Here is a 21238-nt window from a genome sequence, read left to right as displayed (position 1 = left end):
GTGTAACACTACATTACATATATATACATACGAGCATATATATAGCGAAGCAAATAAAACTGACTCGACAGCCGGAAAGCACAAGCAATCACCTGTTCTTGCCCTTTTCCATTTCCCGTGTTTCTCGTTCTCCTTTAACCTTCACCACGAACTGAACTCGCATCCCTATCCTTTACCTCGTGTCGACTCTGTACGTGCACGGGTGTTCGTTTGTGCTTGTATGCACATCATAAAAGTCACCTGACAGCATACTTTTAGTGGTAAACTGCACGCGCGCAGATACTCGAAAAGCCTTCCTCGTGCTCTCGTTGCTATTGCTGCTGCGCTTTCCTGGTGTTCGGCCTTTGGGCCCCTCGCGCACGCGGAAAAAAAAAACAAGCCACGGTCGGTTCACTGCTCTTGCTTTCTGTGCTGTATTGCCCCGCATTCAACTTGTGACGCTTCGCCCACACCGGCACCTTTCATAGCAGCTCGTCATTCGCGCATGCTTTGTTTTGTGTGTGCGTGTGTGTCTGCGCCGTTGCCTCTCCTCTCACCGCCCCCTTCCCTCACGCTGGCGGTACTCCCTCTTCGGAACCCCCGTGTGTTTGTCTCCCTCCTGATCTCTCCCCTCCTTGGCAACGGAAGCTGTTTGCACTGTAGGCGGTTTTCATAGGGTGCCCCCATGTCGGAAAGCGCAGAGACGAGTGCGTCGCTGGCGGAACGCCATGCTGACCCGATGGACATGGAGGCGGTCGAGGAGGAGCTCAATGTCGGGAAGCTGGAGCAGCTGGACGACGAGGCGAACTCGAAGTTGTTCAATCACAGCCGCGCCGAAGTCGAGCGGCTGCGCAACCTCACCCCAGACATGATAAGGAACATGGACTCGCACATCGAATATGCAGTCGATGCCTTCTTTGCCAACAGAATCGCTGACTGCGAGGCGACGCTGAGGAGTCGCATGAGCGAAGACCCTCTGGCGGTGTGCGGAGCTGGACTGATTGCATTTGTGCGCTGCGGCCTCTCGATGGAGCAGGCGCAGGCAGACATAGCACTCGAGCTACTCACCAGGTCAAGCGCGCTCGCCACACAGGTGATGTCCAGGGAGAAGAGCATGCTATCCCGAGGTTTTTCTAAGGTGTTTCAGCGCAATAAGGAGACGGAGGGGAACTGGCTCAGCGCCGCGGAGTTCCGCGCGAAAACAATGCACGCGGAGAGCCAGGCCCTGCGCTGCTTCGTCTTCGTGCTCCAGCAGTCTGTCTCAGCGCTCGTGAAGGCTGGACTAGCGCTGAACCGCGCGAACAGCAGCTACAAGTCCCTCTACATGGAGCTAGAGCACCGCTACAAGGCCAAGTACGGAGGCAAAGAGACCGTCAAGACGTCCCAGCACAAGCCCGCGGCTGCCGAGGAGGGGGACAGCGACGTGAATTCACCGCTGCGGTCTCCAAGCTGGTTAACCGCAAGACACGCCTCCCTCGAACAAAGTGCCGCGCTAGAGACACTCGGCCTCGACCGCAACTCGGTGCACTGCGTCGAGTTCGGCCTCGGTGCAATGAAGCTCGCACTTTCCATCCTGCCAGACAACGTTCGAGCTGTGCTCCGCTTCATCGGCGTCGAAGGCGACCGGCAGGAAGGACTGAAGCTTGTCCGCCAGTGTTTCAAGAGCGACACGCTGCTGTCGCCTTTTGCCAGTGCCCTGCTGCTTGCACTCTACGGCATGCTGCCAGCGACGTCGGCGTTTTTGGTCGATTCCTACCTGCCCGTTGCACACGAAGTGCGCACAGAGGTGCTGCAGAAGGAAAAAATGCGCGAGTCGATTTTGCATCTCTGGCTCGACGGTCGTATCGAGCGGCTGACGCGCTCCGTAGATCTGAGTATTTCTAAGCTGAATAACTGCCTTGCTATTGCGAGTAACTCACAGCTGCTTGCTGCCATGCCGCAGCTCCGCGACTTCGTCCTGTACGATCAGTGGTTCAACTACGCCATTGTGCACCAGTGGAAGCGTGCGAGCCGGTGCCTCGAGATCCTCTCGAAGACGTCCAAGTGGGCAAATGCCGTGTACCAGTACACGCAGGCGTGCTGTCTTGAGATGCTCGAGATGGAATGGGCAGAGGGGATCGAGAACCCCGACGGCGCGCTGGACTTTCCGCTGGAGGATCTAAACCGCATCCTTGGCTCGAGCGAGGAGAAGGTGGGGCTGACCTTCTCCGACGTCTCCACACGAAAGGCGATCGCTGAGACCATCACCCAGCTCTACTGGGAGGCAGCGCAGCGCAAACCTGTCACACTTGGCGGGAAGCCGAATCACAACGACCAGTTCGTGCTGAAGCGAATGGAGGAGATCCTGGTGAGCCACGGCATTACCCCGTCCACCGTGGTTGCAAAGAAGAAGCTGGGCGAGCCGCTGGAACCCGTTCCGGAAGGTCTTATCATTCGAAATATCGTGCCGCTGCCAGCGTATGAAAAGTGTCTAATTGCGGGCATCGCCCATCAGTACCCTGCGGAGCGCAAAGAAAAGATGGTGGCCTTGATCGACGCGTACCTTTTGCGGGAGCCGGTGCAGTGCAACACCCCACTGTCCGACTATGTGGACTCGATGCGGGAGCGCAGCAAGGGAAAAGCGACGTCGCGGTCACTGGCTTTCTCCTCGAAGGCGGCATCGGAGGGGTCGCCTGTGTCGAGGGAGGTTGCCTCGCCTGCTGCATCCCCGAACCCGCACGAACCCAGAGCCTCCCTCCCTGAGAACTACCGGCTGTTATGCCTATGCGTCTACAAGTCTATGCTGCTGGCGAACAGCGAGTCGAAGAAGGACCGGCAAGCTGCCTTGGAGGTGATCAAAGCAATTCGAGACACGCCCCAGTACAAGGATCGGCAGTGGAGTCTCTCCTACGCACAGGCTTTTGCACTGTACGACAAGGCCTATATCGCGTACCGCGATGAGAGTCTTGAGGCGGCCGAGTCCATCATGAACCAGCTGCATAAGCAGTACGATTCCGCCCATTACTACATGCACGCCAAGATGGACCTCAAGGCGCACCTCGCCTCATATCACCTGCAGGAAGAGAGGCAGGCGAGGGCGGCGAAGCTCACAAAGTAGCGCCCGGATACGGTATGGGAAGAGAGCGATACCCTGATGAAACGAGGGTTGCACCTGCAGATGGGCCCCGATGTGTGTCCTTGAGCAGGGGAAAGTCATGGCAGCAGCGCATTCTGCCTGCCTCATGATGCTCATGGGGTGCCAGTTGTCACAAAAACCGATGCCCAAGAAGGCGTCGCGCATCGAGCAATGTGCTGATGTAGTAGTGACTGAGGCTTGGCACCTCCCCTCCCCCAAAAAGAGGTGCAAAAGGTGCCTGAAAGTCTTCCATCTTTTTCCCCTTGTTTGTCTCGCATGTAAAACGTCGTCACGTTTCTCTCGGTAATGGCTGGCGTTTGCAAACGGAGCGACTGCGTTTTTCGTATTCGTTTTCTCATGCATACGTACATGCGTCGATGGTTTCAGAGCTCAATGTATGGTTGCACGTGGGTTCTTCATGGTGCATCTGTGTTTTAGTCCACGCAGCTCTGATTGATGGCGACGTTCTATTATCTTTATCCCTGTGTGGCGAGCGTGAGTGTTTTCATTTTTTTTTTCGTTGGTGTATGCTTGGTGTGGTTGGGTTTACTGCGATTCATTTGTTTTTGTAGTCTAAAAGCCTGCCTTACTTATCTGTCGTTTTTCTCTACTGGTCTTACCACATACTCTTCGTTTAGAGCACGGCGTGTCTGTGGTTGAGCAATGCCGTGCTCGCCAGTGGCAGGTGGAATACCTGAGGGTGTGAAGTGTGCAGGCTCGTCGTCCATATTCGCGTATGCATCTGCGCACATGCGTACATGTTCTGGCTTAGTGTTTTCTTTTTCGAAACTCTCTCTTCGTTTTCGGTTCGGAATTCTCCTCCTCCATTGCCCCGCCTTTGGTTTGCTAGTGCGTGTTTGCCTTTCCACCCTCGAACCTTCCCAAGTACGCCACGATGAACCGTGTATGTGGGTGCTATGAGCTGCTCTTTCAGTTTTTGTTGTTTGTAATCACTATATCTGTGTGTGTGTGTGTGTCATCTCGGTCCCTATTTCCTTTCCTTCACAGCAGTGCGTAGTCATGCAACTTTTTTGTTGCCGTTTCTGACTTGTGATATATATGTGAATCTGGATGGCGTTGGAGAAGGGGGCGCACACGTCTCAGTGCGTGGCATCACAGGATCCAGTGTCTACGACATAGGAGAAGGCTAGAGAGATGTATCACAACTGAAGTCGGCGCTCCGGTCCTGGACAGCGTTTCGTCGGAGCAACCTACGACAGTGCACGCGCTGCTGCCATCCATACGGTAGGCGAAGTGCCAACGCAACTCGAGCGTAACTCACCCGGCCCTCGCACTGCCAACCGGTGGCGAGCATGACTGCCACCCCAAGGGAGATGCGCCAGGTGGCGACCAGCGTACTGGAAGCGGCTGTGGGGTGACCTGCAGAGCGCGGGTGGTGGGCAGGGCTTGGTTTAGAGACCGCGTTCAGCTGACGAAGTCGGGGCACATGACCGTGAGGCTTTTCAACCACTGCTTTGCACCACTCGATTGAGGTCTGTGACTGAGTAGAGGTAGACCAGAGGTGAGCTTATGCTGTATGATAGAGTGGACACGTTGCACGCAAAAATAAAAACAACTTGTCCTACTAATGTCTCATTTGATTTATATTTTTCTTTGCTCCGCTTTTTGCTTTCTCACGCAACTGTGCGGCTGTCTGTGTCTGCAGTCGTATACGTGTTCCCTTTTCGAATGTGCCCACGTGTATTATAGCGGACGGTTCCATAGCCGCTTGTGTCCTCTTGCAGTGCACACGCAGCCGCGCACCGCAGCCACTTGCCTCATTTTGAAAACGCGGGCACCGGCACACGCGCTCGCATGCCCTGCGCACTGTTCTCATAGGAGGCTAAACAAGAAAAACAACAGCAACCTATGCCAACAGAAAACGGTGATATAAGCCCGAGAACGCCTACACATACACACGCACCCCAGCGTTTTTCGCACCGCTGTCCTTTTTTGTTTCAACACCCAGCTTTTTTTTTGTGGTAATTCCGCCTTGCGCGAAGTGAGAGCGCGTGGTGTGTAAAGGCAGTGCGACGAAGGGACGAAGGGATTTCCTGTGTTTGATCATTTCATTTCTGGCGGCCTTCTCTCTCTCGCTGCTGCATATATTTCACTGTTCTGCTTCTCTCTCACTTTTTTTTTCGTTGTTGTTGCTTCGTGGTTTCGAGAAGCGTGCCTTTTCACTGCATGTGTTGTGTGCATTGTGTCCCTTCCCCCCCCCTCCTAGACCGCTTCACGTTGCGCTCTCCTCCTTGCCTGCCTGCCTATTACGCATTTGTTTTGCCGACTGACAGACGTGTCTTTTAGCTTTTTTTTTTTTAATTTTCTGTTTGTTTTGTTTGGGGGAGTTGGAAGAGGAGAAGAGGGTGGCACCCCGAAAAGAATTACCGCCCGAACATTCGAGCTGAATCAGAAAGGAGAACTCGGTCGCGTACGTCCAGACGTAAAACGACGATTGACCGCCACGTGCCACTGCTATGGCCTTCCTTCTTGAGCACTCGCATACCAGTCCCCGCTTCCTGGTGCGCTGTGTGCTACCCGCTAGCGCCAAGCGAAAAGAGCACCACGACCGCTTTGGTCGTGGTGCTCGTCTCGGTGTCACAGGTGCCGTTTGAAAGCAAGCCCAGTCGTTTTCTGCTGTGCCTTGCTTGGCGATGCGCGTGTGCGTGGGTAAGCTCTGTCGATTATGTCGAATAGTGGCACGCGTGCGGGCAACTCGGGGCTGCGCTTTCTCGGGTTACATGACCTGTATACCGATCCCTCTCCCCAGTCGCTCACTCTTCATCCCTACCTTTCCTCCTGCCTGAGCCTCGTTCACGCACGCAATCAACGGTGATCTGAGTATGACCTCTTTGCTCCTTGGTCCTGTTTCCGCCTTCTCGTATGGACACAACTCGAGGATTAGGAAGCGCAACAGGAAGTACGCTAGACAGAAATCCTGGTGCTGTCATACAGCACATGTGCAGATGACTCGACGGCCACCACGCAGTTGACAGTGTACGTCACCACATTTTCCTCCGGCGCTGAAGATGCAGTCCGTGTGGGCCTGGCTCTTAAGTCGCTCTCCTCTGCTATTGACTTAGCCATCTTGACACTGGTGGCTGTCACCTCGGCCGGGGGCCAGAGTCCGCCCATCCCGTTGTAACGCGCACGACGCAGCGGAGTGATTCTGCTCACGCGTGTGATTCTTCACGGGGCTCTAGCAAGAGTGATTTCCGGAGGTGCGCGAGTTACGGGGTCGACGAACGACTTTGCGACTCTATCGCCTCCGTATACGCCGTGCACCCAGTGAAAGGGCTGTCTCTCTTTCTGCGGTCAAGATGTGTCCTTTGCTGGTTAGCGTAGCCGTGTGTCTCTTCCGCTCCGATTGACAGTGGCGAAGAAAGCAAAGGCAATGGAGGACGGCGTGCAGGGACGTTCTGGGCGGTCTCATGGAGACGCGGGGAAGAAGTCGGACAGCCATTGAGCAGCCCCTTGCTGCCGTCCGCGGCGGCCTTGTGGGGCGACGCTGTTTCTTGGAGACCCTCAATTGTCACGGTGTTCTCTTGAGCATGGCGTTGGAGAGCTTCCCTATCACAGCGCGTCTGATAGCGCTGAACTCTGTCGAGCGGTCCGCCGCCGCTGGTGCGGCACTAGCCGAGCAGCTTCAGGATTCTTCTTGGCAGATGATCATAGTGTACTACAGTGCGGGGCTTCTACTGCTAGTGGAGTTTGACTGGATCGTGGGTGGCGCTGCGCTGAACCCGCTAGCGCTGCCGCGCAGCGGCGGTGACCTTGGCCCCACCTTTCCATACAGCGCCGAATTTCGGGGGCAGCGCATCGGGGCGCTGGTATCGCGCAACGTATTTTGTCCAGACCAGGTGAAAGCGGCCTATCCCGCGTCCAGCGGCACGAGCTGCGACAGTCCATGTCGCGACGGTCTTGTGCTCTTCACTCTCCAAGCCAGTGCTGCGGGCGTGTCCCTTCGAGCGGGCTCAGCGCAGTGCATAGTGTGGGACGTGCCCTTTGCACGACATAGCGGACGCCATGTGGGCCACAGACCCCACTGTCGTCGGTACCGCAACGTCGCGCGAGCGCTTTTTCGAGTTCTCCGGCCACCGTTGTTTTTGTCAGACGGAGCATCCAGGGTGTCACCACTCTGATGAGGAATCCGACTGCAGCGAACGAGAGTGGCGCTCAGCAAGAGAGACGATCGCCGCGCACGAAACTGAAGCAGGTGGCCGGCTTGCCCCATCTCAGGATGGGGCAGCTGTGTATCACCTGCCCCTCTTGCCTTGTCAAGGATCCCTTCTCAGTAGGCTTAGGTGGGCTCTTCCTTTTCGTCTTTGTGCTGAAAAACGTGTGCCTCTTGCTTATCCGGCTGTTGGTAATGGTCCCCCTCACTCCAAACAGTTTCATGCTAGTCTTTGTCGTTTACTTTGCTTGCCCGTTGTTTACACGGGAAGGAGAGGTGAGCGAAGGAGAGCCCATCAGTACGAGGCAGTGCAGCAGAGGTCACTTACTTACTCTTAACTGCCCTACGCGAAAGGTGTCGGGAGAGATACCGAAAAAAAATTGAATTCAAGAAGATCCACGGAAAGTCTCCATGGAACACCCTTCGACACGCATTGGCAGCACACGCGACGAACGGATTCATTTCTAACGGGACTTCTTCATGGACTTGAAAAAAGAAGGGGGCATTCGAAATGCCTCCTTTCTGTTGGAGGGGAAGCTGCACGATTTGGCTACACCCTACCCCCTCCGCTCCTCTGCACAACTGCACCCCTTCACCTTTGCCTGTCACTTTTTTTTCCTTCCCTTGTTCTCATCGCCGTGACTCGTCACCTGTACTCCTCCCTCGCCGCCTCGTGTATGAACGGACGCGCTCGTCGGCATTTCTCCCTGGCACCCCGAAAGCACAAGCGACATGCAAAGGGTAGCTGGTTTGCTCTTCATCGCATCGTTTTATTTTGGACTTTGTCCGAGAGTATTGCTGAAGTTTGTTTTTCCCCCGGTCACCTGTGTGCGCGCGCGACGAGGCTCATCTATTTCCTCTCGACGTCGTCGACCCCGCTCGATCGCCCCCTCCTCGGCGCCCCTTTCCCCTTTTTTGTTGTTCTTGTGCGCACCTGCGGGCTTCTCACAAACGGCGGTTGCACATCTCTAGTAAAGGACGATCTTCTGTCTCGCTCTCTCTCCCCTTCTGTGTGTCGGCTCTCCGGGTCTTGTCTGTTTTTCTCTCTCGCGTAGGTAATTACCGTGTTGTCCTCTCTGTGTGCTCCTGCATGGGCTTCTGTTCGCATTAGTACCGATACCAGCGTGCATAACATCCTGTTTGCTGGAGAGTGGCGCTTGAGTTTGTCGCGTCCTTCCCCCCTCACCCCTTCTTATTTTGTGTACCTCCACTGCCCTCTTCTGTCGAGAGGCGTGCAGTGTGTTTCTCGCACGGTCAGGCTTTGTCGTAGACACTTGTGCTCACCACACTCTCTCTTTTTTTATTGAGTTATTATTTTCGGTTGTCCATAAGCGGACATCGCCGCGGAAGGCAGACGCTGTGTGCGTCGACGCCTTCTGTTGCACGGAAAGACCGTGTCATACGCTTCTCTCTAACACGCACGCTGCTTTCGCCTTATCGATCACGTAAGCTCGTAGAGGCACCCTCAGACTCTCGGGCATTCTCACAGACTCGTAGTACTACTCTCACCTGCTCAGTCGGGGGGGGGGGAACAGATGCCGTCACTTCCCAAGAAGGTGCCGCCGCCGCCGAAGGAACCTGGCACTCACACCAATGCCGAGGTGAAAGAGGCCCTGCACGCCCGTGCTCTGCGCCGCACCGTGCTCGTCACCGCCGTAGTCTTCCTTCTCCTGGCATGCCTGGCTGTCGTCTCCAACACAGCCCGCAAAACTGTCGGCGATACTAGAAAGCCGAAGATGGTAATGATTGTTGCGAAGGGGCTGTCGCCCATGTCAGTGGGCCGCGCCTTGAGGAGCAACAAGTCCCCCTTTATGCGCCTTCTCTCCAAAGCGGGTGGGCAGTTTGCAACGATCGCAGCCAAAAGCACGGCGAACCCGCTCGTCAACCTCCTCACTGGATCCGCTACCATCAGTGCCGACACGCTGGTCAACACCACGTCGATCCTTGGCTGGCTAAAGTCGCAGGATAAGCACACCATTGTGGCTGCACCGTCCGCCTACTGGTCTTTGGGGGCGGCGGGCACGAGCCCGTGCCCGCAGGTGGGTCTGCTTGACACGGAGTGCTCGGGCCAAAAGTGCCCGGAAACGAAGGAATCAGCATACTGCAACGCCTTCCGCAAATACATCACATGCGATGATTGCGCGCAGCTGTACAACGACGAAATCCTGCTTGGTTTCGAGAAAATGATAAACCACTCCGCCGATGCTTTGTACTTCCAGTTGAGCAAGCTCGCCGAGGCGGAGGTGAACAACCCGGAGCTGGCGGTGCAGGAACGCAGCGAGGTGAACCTGCTCGACTCCACCGTGGGCCGTATCGCCCTGGCTCTATCTAGGCGCACCAGTGAGGAGGCAGAGAACTGGCTCATGATCGTCACCAGCGACGGTGCCAACGCGGAGATGGCCGCACCACTGCTCATGGTGGTGTACACAAAGGGCGAGCTCGTGCAACTGAGCGACATCGCCGAGGACGCCAATACGGCCGATGTAGCCAACACCATCAAGTACTGGTTCAAGAGCAGCAATGTAAACACGTCGCGTCTGCTGGGCATCTGCACGGACGGTGAGAAGGTTGAAAACTGCAAGAGCACCACCTAACGCAAGCAATAGCACACACGAAGGCAGGGCCACCGTCGCTGGTTCAAGTCTTTTCTCCGCAGGTAGCAAAAAAAAAAAAAAAGACATACCCAAACACATCGATGAAGCTGCCGCTCATTCTCCCGAATGCATGCCCGCGCCTGTGTGGGTGTCTGTCGGTGTGCCGTCGTCGTGCTATTATCTAACTTCTGGGGGGCAACGGAAGAGGTGCATGAGAAGCCCCGGTACGATGTTCAGGTGTGTCGACTACTGGTCCCCACTTTAGGGTCGTGGCCGGGATGTAGATGGAGAGCTTCAGCGGCGTTGGCAGCGGTCGTGGGTATGCGTGGAGGTGTATATCCGGAAACCGAAACTCACCACAGCGAAATGGATGGAGAAAAAGGCGAATCACCGCTGAAAAGGCGCGTGAACGACGGACTTCCCAAGGAGGCCAAGATAAGGCAACGGAAGAAAACACGCAACCATCTATGGGGCTTGCAGACATACATGATGATCAGGGCGCACAGCAAGCAGCTACTGCAAACATGAACAGCGTGCGTGTTAGAGCGCGAGCTTTCTTTCGTTTTTCTTTTGCCGGGGTTGTGCTTGTGTGGCTGGCACGCACGGTGTGGTAGAGATGCAGCAACGGGTGGATATAATCGTCTCATGCTCTGCATTTCAGGCGGCAGATCTGAGTGCGTGCCGCGGTTATGATGGCATCCGATGGTGTTTGTGTGCACGTGCGCAACGCTTGCTTTCTTTTACTCTCGCCGTACTCCCCCTTGCTGTTTGTTTGCTTTGGTTGATACCCTGTCGCAGGGCATGTAGGGAGGCGGGGCGGACCTCGGTGTATGGTGCAGTGTCCGGAAACAATTCAGCGTTAGTGCTGTGTGCTATTTCCTCTCGTTTTGCGTGTGTGTTTTGTTTTGTTTGCGGGAGGTTTCGTTTATCTTAGTATTTATGAACACGGAGCGCCCTAATGTCGTCCTGTGCGTCTTGGTGGCTTGCTGTGGCCCAACAGATTGTTGGTGAGCACGTGAAGGCTGGTGCGCAAGTGCCTGAGCCAGTTTGTCTATGCGTGCGTGCGCAGTGATGGTTCTTGGTTTGGTTCGTGTGCGTTCGTTTGCTCAGCCTTGTCCGTCTGCGTGAGTGCCAGACTGCATGAACATCGAAGACGTAAACAAAACCAGCGAAAAGTGACGAAGGAACCACCACCCCCCCCCCCAAAAAAAAAGTGGAAGGCAGTTTTGACGTCGTTACCTTTTCTGTCCCCATCACCTCCCCCTTCGCTTCGCCTTTCTTCGTGACAGGAAATAATAATGAAGCAAACTAGCTGGAGGGCTACGTGCCGTGTCGCGGTTGATGCAAGTGCAGACGGCGCGCCGTCTGTGAACATGCGCGCGCGTGCGTTCACTCTACAAAGAAGACCTCTCCCTGTCTCTCCACAATGCAGAAGGTGCAAGTTCAAGCTCTACTGCGTAACCGGCTCACCAAAATGCTCGCGTCGATTCTTGATCCGTGCTATCTCAACGGTCGCACCCCTCCAGTGACACACGTCTCCATCAGGTAGCCTCTGTTGTGCTCCATTTTTTTTTTCTTCTTTTCCGCGCTGCCGACGCCTCCTTCGCTGGAGTTGGGTGTCCCGCTACCTGCCCGAGAGCTCACCGCTGCCGTGCCATCTGCGGAGCCAAGTGGGTCTGGGTGTACGATCAAAGAAAAAGAGGGCGACCGGTGAAAGGAAGGAAAGCGACACCGCGTTTGGTTGATTCGTGCGAACGCCCCTCCCAAACATTCATGGAGGAGAACCGGTGCTTCGCTTTGTTTCCTTTGCGTCGGCGGCCGCCCGTTCCACCGCGCCAGCGCTCGCAACAGCAGAGGAGGCCGCATACACGCACACACCAAACCGCTCCTTCATATACAGGCTTACAAGCTGCATAGACATTGTTGCCCATTAGACTCCGATTGCGCATCGGCTACCCTCTGGTCATAGAGAGAGGTAAAACGCCCATCACAGCGTCGTCGTTCTTTTCCCTTTGCATGGTGAAGCCACACGCGTACTGGCAGGCCAAAAAGGGCGGAAAAGCTAAACGAAAATGCTGCCCCTTCGAGCTACCCCGGTGCGCAAGGCTCCGGTTATCGTCCTCGAAGAGGCGAACCGAGCGCATACAATCGAAACGGCGGCGTCGACGTATTCGGAGTTAGAGGCCTCGCCGGCGCCCGTTACTTGGGGAAGCGAATCCACCTCTGCTTCGCCCTCGCCGGCCTCTGGCGCCAGCCATCATTCCTTTCACCCGATCCGAAAGACGTTTGCTCGCTCGGTGGCGCCGACGACGAAGGCCGTGAAGCATTCCGCGCAGGCGAGCACTATCGCTTCTCCCCCTGCCTCAGGTACGCAGCTCCTCAGCGCGTCGACTAGAGAGTCTTCTTCACCGCCAGCGCCACCTTCTCCACTTTGCGGCATCATAGACTTTTACCGCGGCTCCTCTCCGTCACCGCACCGACCCACGCAGTATGCGGGTGGGGACCCGAGAGAAAGCGAGCAAGCGGAACTGAAGAGCGCGGCTGGCAGTCGCGCAGGCCCGGAGTCCCCCTCGCTGTCGTCATCTAGGGCGTCGGAGATGTTTTGTCGCAGACCGGCCCCGGCGCGCTCGTACATGGAGGATTTGCTGGCCATGACCGATGAGGACGGCAACGGCGCGTTGCCGCAAGTGGAGACAGCGCCGGCCATGCGCGACAGCAGCGGCGTAGGACATGATTCCACCTCTCCTTCCCCGCGCGTAATCGGCTTGGCTCTCGACAACTCGCCGGTTGTGCCAGAGATGTGGGAAGAAACGAGTTCCTCTGCGCCTACCTCCTCGACCGGCGTCTCGGACGGGTTTGAGAAGGCGGAGGAGTCGCAGCTGCGGCACCGCAGTGTGTCCGTCGCGCGCATCCATTTCAGCTCCGCTTCGCCGAACTCTCCGCTGCCGGCTCAGCTGACCGCCTCCCCTATGAAATGGAGGCGGAGCGTGAAAGGCTCGCCTCCATCGCAGGCGAACGCTTCCGACGTACCGCAACGGTCTGCGGCCATGATACAAGAGAAGCATGCATCGTCGCCGATGGCGGACACGAAGGCAGCGTGGTCTGCAACGATGTTTGCCACGAAAGCCAGAGTCGGCCTCAACCGGAACAGCCGCAGCGGAGATTTTGTGCACCGCGAGGCGGTGGAGAGAGTTTTGCGCTTCCCAGCCGATACGACACAGGAGGAGGTTGCTCGCATCGACTACGTGGATAATGAGAAGGATGGCAAGGGCGCAAAGATAGCCTCCGCCGCCTCGCAGGCTGCGCCCGTCGTCTCAGATGACGTGGCTGGCCATTGCAGTGGACAAAGTCGAGTCCAGAGGTCGCCATATGTAGCGCCGCCGCTCTCTTCACGACGACTTAGTGGTTTCCCGGCGTCGCCGCCCGTCGGCACAGAGCGGCACGTGATGATACCGTCTTGTGCTAGTAGTGAAGCGAGCGTTCGCCGCGGCACTTGGTTTGACGGCCTTGGAGGGGGTCTAGTGTCTGCCCCTCGTGAGACACGAACGGACAGTGCTTCGCCATCAGTGCACCGCTTTCTGGGCTGCAGCGCGCCTTACTTTCCCATGAATCGGTGGAATGTGGCACCCCCGCTGCTGCGGCGCGTAGAGGAAGAGGTGGCTGCCAGTGAGCCTCACCAGCCACCGAATTGCTCGGCGAAGAAGCCGAGCGTGCGGGCCCTTCTCGCTAGGCTTTATCCATTTCCGTCTGCGTCGGCTCGCCGTGGCGCGGGTTCTGGCATTGTTTCTCATGACAAGCGGTATGCCTCGCAGATGTCCCAACGAACGGCTGACGCACCACCGCCTCGGTGGAACGCATCCACCAAAATTCACTGCGACCCGCTCACAGGGGGCATTGAGCTGGCGTGTGCGAGCAAACGCCACTCGAGCGTCCGGCACGGCGGCCGAAGTGGGAGCAGCGACGACTACGTGAGCGAGCGGCCCATCTCTTCACCTCGTCGTCGCAGCAGGTCCGCCCCGGCACAGGCGCCACTGCACACACGCGCCTCGCTCTTGAGGCTGGAGGCGACGAAAGCACGTAAAGCGGCAGACGCAGCGCTTCATGAAGAAGTGGCGTCGCCACCATTTCATCCAACCGTCGCCCCGCATAGTGCGCGCATCTGCCGAGACAAACTTCGTGAGCTGAAGAGCTCTCACGTTGCCGGTGTTGCTGCGGGTGCGGCGGCGGCGGCGCCAGCGCCAGGGACTCAGCTGGAGCAGGCATCGCGGACAGAGAAATCTGAAAGCGCAGCCAAAGCATGGCATGGCACCTCTAGGCAGGATATCGTGGGTGACGCTGCAGTGGTGGCAGACGTCTCCGTGTCGAGCTCAGAGGAGGTCGATGCAGTGGCGACTGCACGGGCAAAGGGCCCCTCGTGCCCCTTAGTGGCAACTTTACCCGCCAGACAACCGCCTCTGCCCCAGGTCGCAGAGCTGTGGGGAGCGAGTTCCATCGACGGTGCACGTATGTACGCAGACGCCGCTGCGCTACGAGAACGTAGACAGGCAACGCAACATCGTTGGCTACAAGAGAGGAAGCCGGAAGAGCAGCCGCATATGCAGATGCACCCTCGCCGTGGTGCCTCCTCGTGTGCCGCGCGGCAGCCGACAGAGGATTTAGGCTGCCCGAAGCCACCTCGTCCGCAAGTCTCCGCGGCCACAGATCGCATTAGCACCTCGACACAGTGCGATCTGTTGCCCAGTGAGCGCACGGCGGGTCCTGAAAAAATGGCTGCTCCTGGTTTTGATTTGCAGCTGGGTGCCACGCCCGTCTCCGTTGGCGCAGAGCATGCGCCACTGACTGCCGGTTTGCCGATGGCAACACACACGGCGCTTCAGCGCGTGGACATGTACAGCACAACGCCAACGGACGCACTAAAGACCCGCGCCACGTCGTTGGAGAGGCAGCATCGCGTGGAAGACCAGCTACTGGAACTCGAAACGGGCCGGCGACGTCGACTGGGAATGTTGCGCCATCTCGCAAGCACGCGCGACTCGCTGACCGGCGAACTCCTTTTCAAACCGTTCACGGGTCGTTGAAGAAATGCTGGTTATCATGTATAAGGAAAGCCGACTACGTTGGCGTCGTTTCACGGCCCGTCGCTCGCTGCCCTGCACGTGGGTGTTCCCACCCTCTCTTCTTTGCGGCTGCCCCACTTCCGCAGTTGTTTCTCACACGATACGCGGGCGTGCTGAGAGGTGTCCGGTTGGATGGCGCAAACCAAGTCTATGGCAGCAAACATGTAGAGGATGCCGCGGCGGGTGGGGGGAGAGATTTGCTCGCACCAAGCAGATGTGCCGTGTCCGTTGGTATGAATGGCACCGTGATGTTGTTCCTGCCCTTTTGCCCGCACACACCGCGCACGATGGACCTTTGTCGCTGTCGTTGTTGCTGTTTTGTTTTGTTTTTGTGTGTGTGGGGAAGGGGAGGGGGGACATCCGTGCTTACCGAGGTGTCAATGCACGCTACACCCGCTCGCGTTTATGGTATGTGCTGAACTGTTCTCTCTGTGTCCTAATCCGCCTTCTTCTCGTTGCTTTTGTTTTTGTTGTTGTTCTCGCTTCGCGTTTCTGCGCTTCGGCGACGCAGTGGTGCTTTCACTTGGAGTGCACTGGTGCGCGCCCGGGCGTGATTGCACTTGAGAGCTTCCAGTAACAGGGGCAGTCGTGCATACGGTGATCTCCATCGCCGCCTCCCTGTAGAGTCGCCAAGCTGCTCTATTTGCTTCTTTGTAGCGTCTGTGCAGCGCAGGCTTTGTCTGTAGGTGACTGTCCGCTGCAGCCGCCACTTGCTCGCTCTTTCACAACATCACGCATTTCGCGAGCGCCTTCCGGATTACATTTTTTCGTTTCTCTTTTTTTTTTGTAGTTGTAGGTATGCGGCGTCGCGTCGGCGTCGGTCACGTGCTGCAGGAGCGCCAGCAGCAGCAGCGGATGGCAGATCTCGGCGCTCAGATTACGGCGGAGCGCGTGGGGCAAATCGAGGACCAGCTGGAGGAGCTCCAGGCACAGCTCAAAGCGCTGGCGCAGAATCATAAGTCTGAAATCACGGAAGACCCCGTCGTTCGTGCGCGCTTTCGCCAGCTGGCCGACTCACTCGGTGTCGACCTCATCTCGTCCAAGAAGAACGTGTTTGCCGACGCTCTCGGACTCGGCGACTTCTACTACCAGCTTGCCAGTCGCACCGTTGAAGTGTGTATGCGAGAGCGCAAGTTCTGCGGCGCCTACGTGCCGCTGCAGCGTGTCCAGTTCTTTGTGCAGAAGGCCTACGACGCCAGCTCGCTGCTGGGCGGAAACGCGCAGAACTGTCATCATGCCCTGCAGCACAGCAGCGGCAGCGGTAGCAGCAAGTGTGGCCGCCGTGATGAGGGAAAGCAGATCGTCATCTCGGAGGCCGACATCCTGACGGCGCTCTCCAAACTCTCAGTACTCGGCGCCGGCTACAACGTGGTGAAGTTAGGTGGAGTCTCCTACATCCAGACCACCCCAGACGGCGCGCGTGGCGGAGACCATGTGCTGCTGCTGAACTACGTGCTCGGACTGCAGAAGGAGAAGATAGAGAGGGCCAAACAAGCTGCTGTGGAGGAGCAAAGAAAGAGCGCGCCAATGGCGTCGGAGGGTAGCACGCGGGCGACTGCGGTGGGCGGAAGCGGCCACCGCAGCGGTGTAGGCGCCGCGTACGCCTTGGGTGCCCATCCCTTTGACCTCGGCAAGGGCAAGGACAGCGAAACAAACGTCTCCTTGTCGTTTTCACAACAGTGCGTGGCTGTGCGGGAGTCGCAAGTCGCAAGCGGGCTCCACTGGGAGACGCACCGCGCTCGAGCGGCGCTGAAGCGGATGGTGCAGGAAGGCACGGTGTGGGTCGAAGAGTCGCAGGACAAGTCCGGCGGTCGTGTCACCACGGCTGGTGCCCGTGGCGGCTCCCCGGCAAAGTCGAAGGCCATCCTGTCGTCCACTGAAGAAGTAAAGGAGGTGTGGAAGCGCAAGCACACGCGCATGGCGGAGGCCGCAGACAAGAAGGACGTTGTATACTGGTTTGTGTCACTGACCTCGCATGGATGACGGCAAAGAGGTGGTGGCGGAGACGGGACCTCACAATTTTAGCTGCCGCCGGTTCAAGGTCGCCGCTGAAGAGGAGGGTACATGTGTGCGCATCTTTTGGCAAGTGGACCTTTTTCATATCTGATGTTGGTGGTCGGTCTGCTTTGCATCTGTGCTGCGCATTTCCCGATGCTGCGTCCCCGCTGAACTGTGCCCCAACTCGCCTCCGGCGAGGTGGAGACAAGAGCAAACGAGAAGAAAGCGCACACATCCGCAGGCAAGAATCGTTTCTCTGCGGCATGTGCGTCCATTCGGTGCTGTACTGGGGCAGCGCGGCGCTGGCGCACTGAAGAAAAAAGATCTTGCGTAATCAGTGGCATACATGCAATGAGACACGCAAGGAGCGTGCGGAGATGAGAGCCCTTGGCGTGCAGATACGCATATTAGTATATAGTTTTGTACGTATATATCGAAATTTCACCGCTGTTGTCGTCTTTCTATGCACCGGGTTGGAAACGCACTGGCGTAGTCCCCCATCGCCCCTCCCTCTTCTCTTCCTCTTCGCTACCGTCTTCCCACTCGCTACCGCACTGCGCATTGCGGATAAGCCCAGTCCTGTGAGTCGGCAAGCAGTGCTTGCCCCACGCACGACAGCACACCGCGTGCTGCGAACGATCTTAAACAGTACGGAGCCTCTTGGTCTCGCCGCGCAACCTGATCACCATCCACAAATGCGATGCAGTCTTGTGCGCTCTGCCGGCGAACAGGCGTGTTCTTTCTGACCACTGGTGCACCACGAGCAAGCGCGCTCCGCGTAATCCCGACGAGCAGGACTACCATTGAGGCTTCACTGATGTCGCCGTGCGCTGCCACAGCGCTGAGGTGCGCACGCCGATGCTCGTCCACGCTAAGCCTGAACTCCGTCCCGAATAAGGAAGAGGCGCTGTCATCTCTTCAGACCCGCTTGAGTGGCGAGTCGGTGCAATCTTCGACGCCCCGCAGCGACGATGAGACGGCGAATCTGGCCACATCTATCGTCGAGCTTCTGCAGTACCGCCGGCAGATCACCAGCGTGTACACGGGCCTTTTGGCAGACCGACGTGTCCAGTATCGCGATGAGCTACTTCTGAGCTCCTTGGGCTCTACCCAGGCCGATATGCAGGTGCTGCTTCGGCGCTTGCTGGCCTCCCCCCCTGAGGCAGCCGCAAGTGCTACCCAGATAGCGCAAGAAGCGCCACCCCAGATGACACCTGACGCCGTACGAAGGCTGAAGGAGACGTGGACGCGAATCAATGGTGTGGCTACCCACTCTCGCGATGCGGCGACGCGCCAAGCGTACTTCTCCGAGGTGCGTGACTGCTACGCAACGCTAATCTGCAGCGGCCTGCTGCGGACCGAAAGCGAGGTGCGGCTCATTTTGAGTGAAATGCGTAACACCGACCTGATTGAACCCGACGCGTCTTTTTACGAGGTGCTGTTCGTGGCTTTGTGGTGCCTTGACGACGTGCGTGAGTCGACCGTAGCCACGGGGAAGCACCGCGCTGCAGGTTCGCGCCAGACGCCAGAGATCGTCGCTGGAGAGGTGAGGCAGCTGCGGCGGAGCGTCGTGGGGGACCTCGCTGGGTATTACATGGGCCACGCACTGGCGCAGCTCTCGACGTCTCGCGCGCCGATCGCAAGCGCGGCTCCGATGCACACGGCGGTGCGTCCCGAAACGTGGGAGGTCTTCTTCGCCACACTGGCCAACACTCAGCCTGCGCCGAAACTGATGGATCTTTGGTGGAAGCGGCTCTTGGAGTGGTTGGATGAGCAGGTACCACTCGTGTCAGCCAGGACATCCGTCGGCGCACTCAACAAGGGAGCAAGTGCGGCAAAGGGGGCGCCGGTGCCGTACCAGGCAGCTCACGCCGTGCTGGCATGGTGCGCGCAGTCGCGCGAGATGGAGAAGGCTTTGAACTATTTCAACGCCGTCAACCAGCGCGGCGTCACACTGCATGCGACTACGATGCCGCACATCTCACTGCCTGCTGAGTTAGTGGAGGACTTCACCCGAGCCGGCTGCCTCACTTCCCCTTCTACACACACCTCGGTGCAGCAGCTGCAGCTCGCTCTCCTTGTGAAGCTGATGGTGAGTACAAAGTCCGTCAAGATGGACGGAGGCCTGCGTGCGCTGGTGGTGCGAGACGTGCAGCGGCAAGTCAGCCCGGATGTGCTGTACACGGCGCCATGGGAAGTTATCAACGACTTCATCGCTGGGCTCTCGGTGCCCAGCGCGATGCAGCTGCTGCGCCGATGCTCTTCCTCCCCCGCCGCGGCAACGGCGTCATCGACGCTGTCGGAGAAGCGAAGCAGCTCGGACGATGGGGCATGCGATGACGAAGCGACGGTGGGCTCTGCGACGAAGGGCGAGGGCGGGCGCGAGATTCCATTTTTCGTCTGGGCCTCGCTGCTGCGCCGGTGCTGCCGAGAGCACCTGCAGGACGAGGCAGAGTCCCTCTTTGTGTTTCTGCGCAAGAAGTTCTCGGTCACGGCGACGGAGAAGCGCGAGCTGATTGAGATTATGATGCGCATGTACACGACAATGCACCCCGCCGACTTCCCTTCCGCCATGGATGTCTTTCTTCAGCATGTTCTTCGTACACCAGAAGGGGAGCCGACAGTGAAGCCAGACACCGTACTTTACGGGCTGCTCGTCAAGGGCGCGGACTCCCGAAACGCGGCCATGATGGTATTTCTGGAGGCCTGCGCAGCCGGGGTGGCGCTCACCGAGGAGCTTTTCGAGGCCCTCATGGGGTCGACGCAGTACAAAACAGTCGCATCGTTGAGCAGGAAGCTGCCCCATGACTACGCCGCCTCCTCCCTAGACGCGCAGCTGAAGATCCCGGCCAACGCGGACGCACATCTTCGACGCGAAGAGGCCCTTCGTGCCCGCGGCAAACCGCTCTACGACTCTACGGGCGACGTCGGGTGACCGCCTGAAGCAGTGCACATAGACACAACGGCCTACCTCGAGCGAGCGCGGTCGATACGCTGGTGTGCGTCGCTATGAATTTGTCCACGTCGCTTTGTGCTTGGTGTTTCCCTCTTTTTTTCTGGCCGATAAGTGAAGCTGCCGAGTGGGCCACCTCTGTGGAGTTCACGTGTACGCTGCAAATGCTGAGGCATGGCCACCCCATTTTGCACGGGCACTGGCGGGCAAAAGGAAGACGCATGGGAGCGAGGGCGAGGAAGATGATCATCTGGCTTTTGACACTCTCGCCGTGCGCTTTCCTTTCATTTGTTTTTTTTTCCGCTTCTTGCGGCACACACGCTTCTGACTTCCTCTCTGTGGGCGTCGCTCACTTGACACAGGCAGAGCGGGAGGTTAAGTGGGAGGGGCGAACGAATATGTGCGAACACGCAGCAACAGGCAACTGCACGCGTTCTTCTCGCGTGCGCTTCACGTTAAGTGTAGCTCACACCGCCATCCGAGATGGAAACGGCGCCGCCGAAGAAGACAGGGCACGCCAGGAGAGACGAGATCATGGCTTCTGCGTCTCATCTGTCCCTCTCTTGCTCTCCGTTGAGTGACGCTTCCCTAACGCGCACTGCGTTCTTGCCTCTAGTTTCTTCCGCTCCCTGGCATCGCCTCTCGAGGTTCGGCTGGAAAGCGGCATATGTAGGTCAAAGAGAAAAAAGAAGCAAACCGCCATCTGGATAGCACACATTGGGGCCCCAGCTACCTTCACCCACTCCCTCACATGCAGAGCGCATCCAGGAACAGTACGCGAGCGTGCGTCCTCTCCTTTGTAGCTCTCGACTCCACCACCACATCCCCCACCCTTGGGGGGACCCCTCCCACACTCTGACAGGCACCGCAAAAAGCAAGCGAGAGGCCACGCGTACAATCCAGTCATCATAGACGGCCGAGGAGTCACCCTTTGAGATTCGACACAGCACCTGTGTCTCTTGGCGGAACAGCGAAGCCTGAGCCTCTCTCTCCGTCAAACACGCCACCACAGCCGCACACGCGCGGCCTGCGCCCCCACGGCACGCACGCATCGTCATTGGGTGTAGTTCCCCCCCCCCCCGCTTTCTCCCAGCAGGCAAGGACTCCTTTCGCGGAATGCACACCGCAGACTCCTCCCCGACCGCCCCGCAGCCGACAGAGGCAGGCACGGCAATGTCTGCGAAAACCACCGCAGCTGAATCGACGGCGACGGCAACCATCTCCACGATGACTGCGCCTGCCTCGACGAAAAAAGGCAGCTCTCCGAAAGGGTTTCAAGTCACACACACAAGCTACCAGCGCGGCAGC

At 57.9% G+C, this 21238-nt stretch overlaps 5 protein-coding genes across 5 annotated transcripts; all 5 read left to right on the top strand.

The window, feature by feature from the left end:
- Positions 1-664: 664 nt before the first annotated feature.
- On the top strand, positions 665-3076 carry LDBPK_341600 (hypothetical protein, conserved; the record flags this gene model as incomplete). The annotated part of the gene is made up of 1 exon (XM_003864274.1): positions 665-3076. One exon carries the CDS (start codon positions 665-667, stop codon positions 3074-3076), a length of 2412 nt encoding a protein of 803 aa, XP_003864322.1.
- A 5727-nt stretch (positions 3077-8803) lies between these two features.
- Positions 8804-9862, top strand: LDBPK_341590 (hypothetical protein, conserved; the record flags this gene model as incomplete). The annotated part of the gene is made up of 1 exon (XM_003864273.1): positions 8804-9862. One exon carries the CDS (start codon positions 8804-8806, stop codon positions 9860-9862), a length of 1059 nt encoding a protein of 352 aa, XP_003864321.1.
- Positions 9863-11934: 2072 nt separating this feature from the next.
- LDBPK_341580 (hypothetical protein, conserved) lies at positions 11935-14940 on the top strand (the record flags this gene model as incomplete). Its single annotated transcript, XM_003864272.1, has 1 exon — positions 11935-14940. The coding sequence occupies one exon, from the start codon at positions 11935-11937 to the stop codon at positions 14938-14940; it is 3006 nt and encodes a 1001-aa protein (XP_003864320.1).
- Positions 14941-15777: 837 nt separating this feature from the next.
- On the top strand, positions 15778-16962 carry LDBPK_341570 (hypothetical protein, conserved; the record flags this gene model as incomplete). Its single annotated transcript, XM_003864271.1, has 1 exon — positions 15778-16962. The coding sequence occupies one exon, from the start codon at positions 15778-15780 to the stop codon at positions 16960-16962; it is 1185 nt and encodes a 394-aa protein (XP_003864319.1).
- An 832-nt stretch (positions 16963-17794) lies between these two features.
- On the top strand, positions 17795-19912 carry LDBPK_341560 (hypothetical protein, conserved; the record flags this gene model as incomplete). The annotated part of the gene is made up of 1 exon (XM_003864270.1): positions 17795-19912. One exon carries the CDS (start codon positions 17795-17797, stop codon positions 19910-19912), a length of 2118 nt encoding a protein of 705 aa, XP_003864318.1.
- Positions 19913-21238: the final 1326 nt, after the last annotated feature.

Source organism: Leishmania donovani, chromosome 34, assembly GCF_000227135.1.
Source record: "Leishmania donovani BPK282A1 complete genome, chromosome 34".
Lineage (NCBI taxonomy): Eukaryota > Euglenozoa > Kinetoplastea > Trypanosomatida > Trypanosomatidae > Leishmania > Leishmania donovani.
This window is presented reverse-complemented; position numbering and strand designations above follow the sequence as displayed.